The sequence below is a fragment of the Pelodiscus sinensis genome, chromosome 3 (assembly GCF_049634645.1).
Source record: "Pelodiscus sinensis isolate JC-2024 chromosome 3, ASM4963464v1, whole genome shotgun sequence".
In the NCBI taxonomy this organism is placed as follows: Eukaryota; Metazoa; Chordata; order Testudines; family Trionychidae; genus Pelodiscus; species Pelodiscus sinensis.
In genome coordinates, this window is record NC_134713.1 from 178,064,981 (window position 1) to 178,077,946 (window position 12,966).

The 12,966-nt window shown below is 41.4% G+C and overlaps 1 protein-coding gene across 13 annotated transcripts in view; it reads left to right on the top strand.

Moving 5' to 3' along the window:
• VRK2 (VRK serine/threonine kinase 2) overlaps nucleotides 1-12,966 on the top strand; it is a 94,241-nt gene that overhangs the window by 6,734 nt on the left and 74,541 nt on the right. For 12 of the 13 annotated variants that reach the window (XR_012902994.1, XM_075925512.1, XM_075925517.1 and 9 more), the window contains 5 exons: nucleotides 7,264-7,319; nucleotides 7,830-7,899; nucleotides 8,715-8,802; nucleotides 8,956-9,064; nucleotides 12,449-12,541. Coding sequence is in view for 12 of the 13 variants with exons in the window: in XM_075925512.1 (XP_075781627.1) it covers nucleotides 7,264-7,319; nucleotides 7,830-7,899; nucleotides 8,715-8,802; nucleotides 8,956-9,064; nucleotides 12,449-12,541 (416 nt within the window). In the remaining variant the exon portion in view is untranslated. Of the gene's footprint in view, nucleotides 1-2,039; nucleotides 2,065-7,263; nucleotides 7,320-7,829; nucleotides 7,900-8,714; nucleotides 8,803-8,955; nucleotides 9,065-12,448; nucleotides 12,542-12,966 lie in introns of those variants that run through there. The other variant, XM_075925520.1, reaches the window with a different exon arrangement.

Below are 12,966 nucleotides of genomic sequence, written 5' to 3' on the forward strand. Positions count from 1 at the left end.
GCCCTTCAGGGAATAGTGGCAGTACATAGGAGAAGTAAACAAGAGTTTAGAAGGTTACAAGTGAGAAACAATACCAGACACTCATTTATCCTCCTTATCACAGCTAGTGATTGATGCAGGTGTTTAGATAAATCATTCTCTGTTTTCTATCACAATGAATCCATTAATAAACAGGCCTGAAAATGTAAATGCAAAAACATTACATAATACTCAGTTAAGGTTCCAACATCACTCTTAAATCTGCTTTGCATTTCACCATCCGTGTACAGCCTAGAAATGTCCTTCCCCACCATTGCCAGTGCTTGTATTTCCATTGCATATATTCATTAGACAATCCCAAGATGAGATGTGAAGGCATAGAGATTTCTGGTCCCTGTCTAGATGGTAGTTAGGAGTAGGAGGTCAGGTGTTACTCTAGGTATAACTTTTTTTTGTATGTGTTAAGATATGGATAGAAAAGAGATCTAGCTATAGGTTACCTACAATATGATTTGCTAAAGATATACTCTGTATTAATGTTTCCTCTATTTTTTTCCATCCATGTGCAGAATAATTGTATGTGTACCGAGGCATTTGTGAATGTTCACTAGTAGAAACAAAAAACCTAGCTGTCGGCATTCTGCTAATCAGCTGGGTGGCATTTGAATCTCTTGAGTAACCTCATAAGCGCCTGCTTATCAGGAACATGGCTCTGTACTATTGAGATTCTTATGATGAAGATTACCAGGGATATGTTGCATTCGTAGCAAATCATGAGAGAAATGTACACAAAGGAAGGAGATGGAGGAAGAAGGAGGAGAACCAACAGAAAGGCATTCTTTGATGGCCATAAGCATCTATAGATGCAGTGTGATCTCATGAGGATAAGCATGTGTTCCTGAATTGAAATTGCATGATAACAGGAGGAACTTCTGCCCTAGGATATGGCATTTGCTGCAGTATGCAAGATGCCCCTCTACACCCATTTTTGATTGGCCTATGCCTTATTGAAATTGGCATAGGTACCATCTGAGTGGTAGTAGTGTCAGGCTTGTAGATGAGCAAGAGTGCAGTCATTCCAGAACCCAGTGTGTGCATCAAGTTTAAGAGTTAAAGGCCTGGGCTCCCATCTAAGAATGCTGAAACAGCTTTTGTTCCTGAGGTTAAAGGAAATGTCACACCTACTCCAGCTCACAGCTAGAGTAACTTTGAAAATCAGACAGCATCTTTCATAGCTCTGGAAGGCAAAATTTTGGCTCTGGTGAATTAGTATTAAAGTTTCATGATAAGATGACAGAAATTATAATTAAATTTTCACCAGAACTTGATTGTACTGGAAGCATTTGCAGATGCCCACAAAACAGTTATGCAGTAGAGCTGTTTTCTGCTGAATTGCTTACCCATGTGCTTTGGTAGCCAAATCCACTGTAAAGGCCTGTGTATATAATATTTGCTTAATGGAACCCTAAATCACAAAGGAAGCTGGAGGAAAACTCACAAGAGACCATGTCTGAAGGCTTCTTAGAAATTAGTCTAGCCAGGAAATGGTAGTTCATAGGATAAAATAGAGAAGTCCTTCCTCAGGAAACTTAGCATGTAAATAAGCGCTTTAAGGACTGAAATGAAAATTCCGTGAGATATTGAAAGAAAACAAGAGGGGAAAAATACAAAGAGCTATACTAAAACTTTAAAAATTGTTTCTGCTTGGTATTTACATCAATATGCTCTGTACTTCTGATAGGTAATGCCATAATATATGACTGTAGATGGTAAATATTTATTATTTTTAATGATTGCCACTGTTGATTATTTTTATTTATTATCAAACCAGTATTCTGAAAATGATTCTTCAGAATGTTTAGATAAATCAAAACTTCCTTTGTTAAACATAGTGGGTGAAATCCTGGCCCTGTTGAAGTAAATGGCTAAATTTTCATCTACTTCTGTTGGACCATGTTCTTAGCCACAGCTTTTGAGTACCATGTTAATTTTTGAATCATGGATTTTGTTTTATCTCTATGTAAACAGAACTGAGAGGACAATATCACTATACATTTTCATATCCTCTGAAAAAGTATGCAAAAGGTAATAAAAGCTACTTGAGCTTATTTATGCTTCCAAAATAAGCTTATATTTCCCAAATATCCAGCAGCAGCAGAGAGACCAGCTGTGGACAGGAACAGGGATAGTTCTTCTCACTGCCAAATAACACTGCTTTTCTTTTCTACTGTGTAAATTGTATCTACAAACTGATTTTATGAGAACCATTGTGAATACTCCACGATATTCCAAACATGATTGCCACAAACTGCTAAAACTAAAGCTGGCACATTTGAACTGGCATATAAAACTGGCATGTTTCTTTGTCACCCAGAATGCAGTTCTGCCATTCAGTCCTAGGGAATCACAATTCGTCCAGAAATTCTGTTGTTACAATCTCGTATTTAAACAGACTGATTAATTAAAGGTTGTACTGCAAGTCAACAGATGCCATGAATTCATACTTAAGGCTGATACTGAGACCTTAGCCCTGCTTGTCATGGCTGGGCAAAGCTAGAAAATTCTGGACACAAGTTAATTTGATGTAACTTGTTTTCTGCATTGCCTAAGCTCAGAAGTTGGAGATTATGGTGAAGAATGTAGACCTTATTTCAACTTGTATTTTTTACATTCTAAATAGGGTGCATAAAAATCGATTATTTAAAAAAGAATCAAATTTGACTTTATTTACCAAAAGTGAAACCTCTTTACAAAGCTGCTGCACCCCTCTGTAGCTCTCACTCAACCCTGGCTAATCTCCCTCCTCCTTAATGTTTCCTGTGCTTCCAAACTCCCAACAGCCAGTGCTCCCAGTTCTACTAATTACAAGCAGCATCTAAAACACCACAGTTTCTCAACAGACTAAGAAGTAACATGTGCAAAGAAAGACACAAGCAGAATAGGATTGTTTTTGTTCTGTGCTTATGTGGTGGGGGGGACCTTAGCTAAGGAAGGCAGAGGAGTTTTAAAGATAGAGAGACTATATATAGGATGGAGGCAGCATAGAAAGGAGGAGTGGAGTGGACTGGAAATTAAAAGGGGAAGATATTATTCAGCACACACAGAGCTTCTTATATTTCCCCATGATTTTGCCATAGATAAATTGTCATGACTTTTGCACCTAAGAGGGATCCTATTTGGGAATATTTTGAAGAAATTTGTTCTTTAGGTAAAAAAATGAAATGTGTCAAGTGTAGTAAGCAGTGCAAGAAGATGCAGACCAAGAATGAAACATAAGGAAAATTGCTTATTGGGAGAAAATGATGTAGATGAAGATGTGGATATGCCTAAGTGGATCAGCTGGTTAGAAACTTAAATAATTCACTTTGCAATGCATTATTTTTCTATGCTTTTTAGTATAACTGTGATTTGGCAAGTAAATTCCCAAGCTGTTTGTTGCTAGAAAAAAAGCTTAGCTTAGCTAATCCTTATGATTTTTTATTTAGTTAACTACTTTTAGAGTCCATCACTCAAGTATATAATACAGAAAGCTGCAGTAAGAGAAATATAGAATTGCCAGTTGCCACTGAGTGTCATTTTCTTATTTTACATTGCATAATGCATGCCCTTTATTTTGGAACATCAGGGCCACAGACCATAATGGTGATACGATAAGTTCTATTCTCTATTTTACTTCAGTATAACTCAGCTTTCCAAAGAATTGAAGGAAAGAGTTCTAGACATGTAATGATAAATTTCAATAATAATTCTTGGAATACAGCATATTCTTCTTTTCTTGTAATTAATGTAGTTAAAATGTGCATGCATACCATTTGAAGTACACAGAAGTGCATGCATACCATTTGAAGTACACAGAAGTACACATTTGCCATACTATTTTAGAATACCTTTGCTTACGAAGTATACCCATATAGTGTGCCTGGTGTATATCATCAGAGTGTTCCTACATTCCAGCATTGCACTCCTACAGGGTCTCTGCTTATTATCCCATAGTTTAGCACTTACCTGATTGTAATATGGATAGCTCTGTGTTACCATATAGAATGAGCCTAGCACATGGCTAATTATGAGTATAGAGTAATTACCTAGGAGATAAACTCACAGAAGAGTATGTAATCAGGTTGTTTGTTAAACCTTCGGAACCCTTCCAATCTGTTAAGTAATTCTATGTAATAATTTATTCTGACCTCCTGTACATTGCAAGCCACAGAACCTTACCACCTACTTCTGTAATAGGCCCATAACCTTTGCCCAAGTTACTGAAGTCCTCAATTCAACTCTCCCTCTCTCTCCCCTCGCCCTCCTGGGTTTCCGTAAATCTGACCTAGGGGAAAATTCCTTTCTGACCCCAGGAATATCAGTTTGACCCTCAGTATAAGAATGTAGGAATAACCATTGAGTGAAACCAATGGCCCTTCTAACTCAGTATCCTAACCTTCAGTATTTCAGAGGGGTAGCTGTGTTAGTCTCTAAGGTGCTGCAAGACTATTCGTTGTTTGTCAGGTTTTTCCAGTTGCAGACTAAGAAAAAGGGAGATGGTACAGTAAACTTCCGATAATCCGGCACCTTTAGGACCCAGGGGGTGCCGGATTATCAGATATGCCGAACTATCGGAAGGGGGGCTATGAGAGGTCTGGGGCGGGGTGGTGGGGATGCCACCCCAGACCCCTCATAGCCTGCCCTTCCGATAGTCTGTCTCTGCCCCAGGTGTCCCCGATTTAGCCTCTGCTGGTCAGTTTCAGCAGCGGCTGAATTGGGATGCCTGTGGCAGAGCATCTGGGATGCTGCTGGGTTGGTCCAGTAGCGCCGCCCCTCGGCGCTGCAAGACCAACCGGGCAGCACCCCAGCTGCTCTTGGGGATGCCTGGGAAAGAGCAGCTGGGGTGCTGCCGGGTTGGTCCTGCAGCGCCGAGGGGCGGCGCTACGGGACCAACCCCGTAGCACCCCAGCTCCTCTGCCCCAGGCGTCCCCGATTCAGCTGCTGAAACTGACCAGCGGCTGATTCCAGGAAGCTTGGGGCAGAGCAGCTCTGCCCCGGGCCTCCTGGAGTCAGCCGCTGATCAGTTTCAGCAGCGGCTGACTTGGGGACCAACTCGGCAGCACCTCAGCTGCTCTGCCCCAGGCATCCCTGATTCAGCCGCTGCTGAAACTGACCAGCAACTGACCAGAATCAGCCGCCGGTCAGTTTCAGCAGTGGCTGAATCCGGGACGCCTGGGGCAAAGCAGCTGGGATGCTGCTGGGTTGGTCCTGTAGCGCCAAGGAGCGTCCCCAGGTCAGCCGCTGCTGAAACTGATCAGCGGCTGACTCCAGGAAGCCCGGGGCAGAGCTGCTCTGCCCCAGGCTTCCTGGAATCAGCCGCTGGTCAGTTTCAGCAGCGGCTGAATCGGTGACGCCTGGGGCAGAGCAGCTGGGGTGCTGCCGGGTTGGTCCCATAGTGCCACCCCTTGGCGCTGTGGGACCAACCCGGCAGCACCCCAGCTGATCTGCTCCAAGCATCCCCAAGAGGTTTAGGGACACCCAGAGCATGTGGTTGCATGCCAGACCACCTTGGTTAATAGCAATTGATGGCACAGTTGTATCAATATGGATATGTTTTGCATGTGGATGCTATCCACAATGGGGCACCAGGGGAAAAATTCTCTGCAATAACCCGGAGACCTCCCCCTTTGATTTACTATCTCCAGCCGTTGGAGTTATCTGCTAATAGAAGTTGTGGGTGGGGCTATAAGTAATTTTAAGCAATTTCAGCATACAATCCCCTCCATAAATTTATCACTCTGTTTCAATGACATGGATCAGAAAAAAACAGAATCCTTTTGTATAAAGACATTCTGTTTTATAACCTGTAACTGGCAAATGTGTTCAACTACTGCCTTGAATTTTCTTGCACTAATATGCAGAATCCCTGATCGCCCCTTAGGATGGGTTTTATTTGCACTTGCCAAACTCGGACCAAACGAAATAAGTAATTCCAGGGTAGGAATCAAGGCTCAGGCCAGATTGAAATAGGGAAAGCGGACAATCCCATATCGTGGCATGACATAGGGCATAACTCTAGTAGAGTCTCCTTACGACAATAGCAGATTGACAGGAAACATACATGGAGACGCAACTGACATGAAGGCTACATCTAGACTACATCCCTTTTTCGGAAAAGGGATGTAAATTAGACGTATCGCAATTGCTAATGAAGCGGGGATTTAAATCTCCCGTGCTTCATTAGCATAAAAATGGCTGCCGCTTTTTTCGGCACGGAGCTTTGTCGGAGGAAAGCGCCAGTCTAGACGCTGATCTTTCGAAAAATAAAGCCTTTTCCAAAAGATCCCTTATCCCTTATTTCAAGAGGGATAAGGGATCTTTCAGAAAAGGCTTTATTTTTCGAAAGATCAGCATCTAGACTGGCGCTTTTCTCCGACAAAGCTCCGTGCCGAAAAAAAGCGGCAGCCATTTTTATGCGAATGAAGCGCGGGAGATTTAAATCCCCGCTTCATTAGCAATTGCGATACGTCTAATTTACATCCCTTTTCCGAAAAAGGGATGTATTCTAGACGTAGCCAAATGGTTTAGCAAATAGAAAATGGATTAGTCTGTTGTAATCTAACATAGATGCACCAAAGTTTGGAGTGTGTGTAGTAGAGGTGATCTAGTGGGTCTGTAGTTAAGATTGGATTGAAACATTCCCCTGAGAATACAGTAGAACCTCAAAATTACAAACCCCTTTGGAATGGAGGTTGTTCATAACTCTGAAGTGTTTGTAACTCTAACTAAAACGTTATGGTTCTTCTTTCCAAAGTGTATAACTAAACACTGACTTAATACAGCTTAGAAATTATATTATGTTGAATAAAAATGCTGCTTTTAGCCATCTTAAATGAAACAGGCACAGAAACCATTTCCTTTCTCTCTTGTCAGATCTTTGTCTAAAATTTTCCCTTTTTTTAGTAGTTTACATTTAACACAGTACTGTGTTGTATTTGCTCTTGTTTTGGTCTTTGTTGCTGCCTGATAGCATTGATCTGATTTCAAATTAGGTGTCTGGCTGACCGGTCTTTTTGTAAATCTGAGGGTCTCCTAATACATACAAGAATGATCAAAATAGACGGAAGTTTCTTTTAAGTTTGAAATTCGGTAAACATTTCAAAAGGAAAACATTTCTAACAGTTTGAAAAATTTCCTCCCTGCCCCCACTTTTTTTTGTTTTGACCATGACTATATGTTTTGCTCTTTAGTTGCAATTGTAGTAACTATGGGGGAAGTTTCATCACCATCTCTTTGATTTTACAGCTTCTTCTCATGTTCATATTCCTGTAGAAGATGATGCTGTGCATGTAATTAAATTGGTAATGTTCGTATTTCACTTCTGAATTATTTAAAGTGCTAATATTTTTAGCATTATCTATTTATTCTTATTTTGAGCATTGAGTTTCATTGCATGTTTTTTGTGTGTGCCTTGCTTCCATCATAGCATAATTTGTCTGCTGGAGGAATACTTTGAGATTCCTTAAAGTTTGCTTACATTGCTAATCATGGACATTACAATGGGGGAAAAAAATAAGACTGCATATTTAAGAATATACAGTGAAGTAAAATGTATTAATTTAATTTCCTAAATAATACTTGTGTTAGTCTGTATTACAGGTTTTCTTTTGGGCATTTGCAGTGAACAGCTTGTTATTGTTTTTTTACATAAACTATATCCTATATATTGTTTGAAATAATTTTTCAGATGTCATAGTATATCTTTTTGTATGTGGATTTTAACCCGATTGGACTTCCAATCGACTATTTAGTAACTCTACGCTCCCCTCCCTACTCACTTTATCACAGCAAATTTATTTGGTCCTCTTTAGGAATATCTTGAAAATGGACCTTTGTTTTCTGAACTGAAGTTTTACCAGAGAGCTGCAAAACAAGAGCACAGTAAGTAATATCAGCAAAACAAAAATAAATAATATGGTACTTTTTTCATTTAGAGTAATTGATTTCTTGAAGCTTTTATATGAAGCCCACTGAGACTGATTCTGGTCTAGTTTACACTAGATTTATATCACTGTAATGCCATTGACTTAAATAGTGCTCATCTTGGTTCTCACTGGTGTAAGTGAAAATGGAATCAGGACATAGGTAGGTAGGTTGACAAATTATGTCCTTTGATGTGCACAGACATCTGAGGGAAAACTACCCTCTCTCCATAATCCATATTTATAGTATAAGCAGAGGTGTTGCAAAGGCTACGGGCTAGTACTGCCTATAACTGTTCTAAGAATAAAGTTACTTATATTGCTTAAGTGTTTACAAGATTTAGTAGTAATTTAGGCACTGAACCTGCAAACTCTTTACTCATAGGAGCAATCCCAGTGACTTCAAGTGAGTAAAATTGAACATGCACTTAAATGTTCTGCTTGATTGAGGCCTAATTGCATACTCCGTTGATCTACTGTTTATCCAAGAAGATAAATTTTAAAAGTAAAGTTTTTAAATAAACTAGTTTTTCTCAGCCACTGATTGGATTTCTTTTTTTAGTATTATGACTCAGAGATATATATTGAAGGAACACAGAGCTTTTCTTTTACAAAAGATTAATTGATGAATTTTTTAATTGGGCTGTTATATAAAAATAGTAACGTGTGTGTTTTCATTTTAACAACAAAGATTCTAATAGTTAAATTACTAGGGTTAAACTGTGGATTCTCAAACTACCTTAAATTTTCTTTTATGTATTATTATTTTGACAGTCAAAAAGTGGATGACGCTCAGACAAATAAGATTTTTAAGTATTCCAGTGTTCTGGGGATCAGGCTTGGCTGAATACAATGGAAAAAGGTAATAGCAAGGTCAATTTAGTCAACGTTGTTGATCACATAGTTGCCTGAAGATCTGTGTTCAATGAAATGAAGGATATTTTGAGCTTGTTGATGTAAAGCCATCTGTATCCCATTCCTCACAAGGATTCCTTACTTGTGTATTTTCTAATAGTTATAGATTCATGGTCATGGAGAGATTAGGGACAGATCTGCAAATAATCTTGGACAGGCATGGACACCGGTTTAAAAAAGAAACAGTTCTGCAACTTGGGGCCCGAATGGTAAGTGTAGAGGAGAAGGAAATGGTCCTGTTTTTAGTGTATTGAACTCTCCTAATGTATCTGTTCCTTGAAATGCTGAAATCTATTTAGGTCCCAACTCAGTGTGAAGCAAAGGCACTTAACTATCAGCCTAAATCAGAGTCTTAATTTTCCTATTAAAATTAAATTATATGAATAGGGACAGAAACTAGACCGGGATGGGCAATAATTTTTTGAGGGGGCACTCCATGATTTTGATAAGTGGGCAAGGGCTGCACTTTTCTATGGAGGGGATGGAAATTGGGTACAGAAGTGAGGTTGTGATAGGAGTTTGGGATGCAGGAGAGCGTGTGGGGTCTGCTTGGGAGTTTGGATGAAGGAGGTGGTTGTGACCTGAGGCACAAGATTGGGGTGCAGGAGATGCTGGGGTGCCAGAGGTAGGCTCTAGCCAGGAAGCTCTTAAGTAGGCAGTTCCTGGTCAGTAGCCCAGCAGGATCCCGAGGAAGGCTCTCTGCCTGTCACAGTTCTAGATTGCTCAAAATGGCTGGGTACTCCCTCCATGTGCCTCTCCGTGCCATGCGCTGGGGAGGGCAGACTTCATGAGCTGTCTCTGACCCCTGGCCAATCATTGCAGCTTCTGTTGGTTGGTTCCATCTCCCCTTCCTGCCCCTTGGTGTGCGGCGCCTAGAGGGAGCAGACAGCTGTTTTGAGGAGTGTGGAGCTGCAGCAGGCAGAGAGCCTGCCTAGGCTCCCAGCCAGGCGGACCACAGGTCATATAAAAAGCATATTAGGCTGGATCTGGCCCGTGGGCCATCTCTTCCATGCTCCTGAACTAGATCCTCTGTACAGAAGAGTATGTCTACACTGCAAGCTTCTTTGGAAATAAGCTATTCAGAAATAGTTATTACAGAATAGCTAATTTCGAAATAGCACATCTACATTGCAGGGAAACCTCAAAATTAGTCCGAGGCAGGCTTCTTTAATATAGAGGTACTATCTCAATTCAGAGCCCCAGTAGCACTGGGGGGAAATAACTTAGAATGGCCCTGTGAGGGGCTATTTCAAAATAACAGCAGTAAAGCTTCTACACACACCTTATTTTGAAATAGCTATTTAGGAAAAGGCGTTATTCCTCGTAGAATGAGGTTTACAGATTTAATCTCGGAATAAACTGTTTGTTACTTCAAAATTATTTCAAAATAATGGAATAGCTGTGTCGATGCTTGCATTGTTATTTTGAATTAACGCTAGTTACCTCAAAATAACGGTGCAGTGTAGATGCACCCTAGATGTCCAGGGGCCTGAGCCCATTGATGTAAATAGAAAAACTGTTGACTTCAGTGGGCTTTCGATCAGACTCACTAACAGAACATAAAACAAAATGTTCAAATGTAGACAAACAAATTAAGTGGCCTTATTTTCAGAGATTTTGAAGGTGCCTCATATTAGTCGTGTACATTTGACAATTTTGACCTTTCCGCACTGCCATCTTTGTTATGCTGAAGACCGTTTAGTCTAATTTGACAACTTCATCATTGTTCAGGCCACAATAAACCTATAGGATTGTACATATAGGATCCTCATTTTCAAATTCTTTTAAGGTAGCAGAGTACAAAATGTGTTGTTTGGGAATGTCATTTGATTTGAGAGAGAATAGTGTACCCTTGCTATAACAAACCCCTGGGAATCCAAGCCATTTGTATAGTATAGGTGCTCTCAGTCCCTCCCCTTCCCAACCACAGGCGGGTGTGTAAGCAGTACCCAGGGAACACGTTTGGTATAGCCCAGGGTCACTATTGCAAAAGGTATTCTTGTGTGGGCCTTTTGTATCCATAAATTAATGCATACTGCCCCTTTACTATCTTGACTGTATTCTGTCACTAATCCCTTTTCACTAATGGACTGGTGGGTTTAGCATTCCAAAATTTGGGGTGTCTCTCAAACAGCCCTTTTTTTCTTTGTGTAAATCAGTCCACTGAAAACATGTTTCTCTTCTAATAAAATATGAAAATACCCCTCCTAAGGGGTACAGGGTGAGTAATACAGTTTGAAACGCTCTAAACTGGAACTCTGATCCTGTAACATCCATGGTCTGGCACGGATTTTGCAGGACCAGAGAGTCCTGGGGCAGGGCCAGCCGCAGCAGCTGTGGAGATGGCAGAGCAATGAGCTGCCCGCCATCAAGCTGATGGCGGGGCTGGCCCAGGGTCTAGGAACTGTGATGGTGGTGACTCAGTGGGGCAGGGAGCTGTGGCAGCGGTAGCGGTTGCCTGGCACTGCCCAGAGCCCTGGTGTGCGGCTGCCTGGCTCCGGCATATGGCTGCCTGGCGGGTCCTGGACCCCTGGTGTGCAGCTTTCAGGTGGGGCTGGGAGCTACAGCATCAGTGGATGCTCAGGTGGGTTGGCAGGGCATCAGGGCAGGCAAGAGGTGGGTAGCTGGGTTAGCGGGTCTGTTGGCAGGGGGGCTAGAAATGACCTCCCCGCTCCGGTAAAATCCCTCATCCAGGACTGGTAAGGTCATGAGGTGCTGGATCAGGGAGGTCCTGCCTGTAATTAGTCATGGGCCTATTAACAATCTTAGAGTATGTCTAGACTACATGCCTTTGTCGCCAGAGGCATGTAAATTAGACTACCCAACATAGTCAATGAAGCCAGGATCTAAATATCCCTGGCTTCATTAAAATAAAAATGGCCACCGAGCTGTGCCGGCTCAGCTGATCGTCGGCACAGCACAGCAGTCAAGACGCGGATCAGTCGACAGGGAACACCTTTGTCAACAGCTCCTGTAAACCTCGTTTCACGAGGCATAAGGGAGCAGTCGACAAAGGCATTCCCTGTCGACCGATCCGCGTCTTGACTGCCGTGCTGTGCCAATGATCAGTTGAGCTGGTACAGCGCGGCGGCCATTTTTATTTTAATGAAGCTGGGGATATTTAAATCCCGGCTTCATTGACTATGTCGGGTAGACTAATTTACATGCCTCTGGCGACAGAGGCATGTAATCTAGACATACCCTTATGGTCCAATATCTTGTGAACTCTCAGAATAAGATATATTATCTCTTTGCAGATAGGAATTCCCCCAGCCCTTCCAGTATTATATTTGTTTCATTATTAGATCATAAGAGAAAAGACCCGTAAATCACATTTAAAGAGATGATAGAATTTTCAAACATGTATAAGGTAGATATATAGGGATAAAATGTGGCCCACCTGGCACACCCTTAAATCTGTACCAGCTGCTTGCATTATAGGAGTGGACAGAATGGGCAGGAAATAGCTGGAGTCTTGGCTTTGCTTTATGCTGCCTTGTGTTCTAACCCATTTTATGGTAGTTGAGGCTCATTGAGTAAGTGATAGCGAGAATAATAATAATTAAACATTCTCTTTCGGCCTTCTTTCCTAGTTGGATGCCTTGGAATATATGCACGAAAATGAGTATGTCCATGGTGACATTAAAGCAGCAAATCTACTTCTGGGCTACACAAATCCACATGAGGTAAACACAGAATTTGTTACACCTATTGTTACTGTTGCTATAACACTTTCACTTTTGGCATTCTTTCTGTTCTATCTACTTTTTGCATTGTGTCCATATATTAAAGGAAGAGAATTTATAGTATGGACCCCACCTTATCAAGTGTGTGTCTTTGGGCTAGATCTTCAGTTCTCTTCAGCTTATGCTCAGTGCACTTAAGGAAAGAAGCAAGGATAGGCATTGCTAAATCGCCTTTCAGGTACCCTGATCGTGTAGCTCAAAGGGTGAAAATGGCCCATAGAGTAATTTTGAGGAGCCTAATGGCTCATCTGTGCTATGCCACCTGGTGCAAAGGAACCTTACAAGGGTCAAAGATTTGGACCACTGTATTCAATTTCTGAAGATATTCCTGGCTTTCCGGTAATACTATAATCACGATTGTGTGG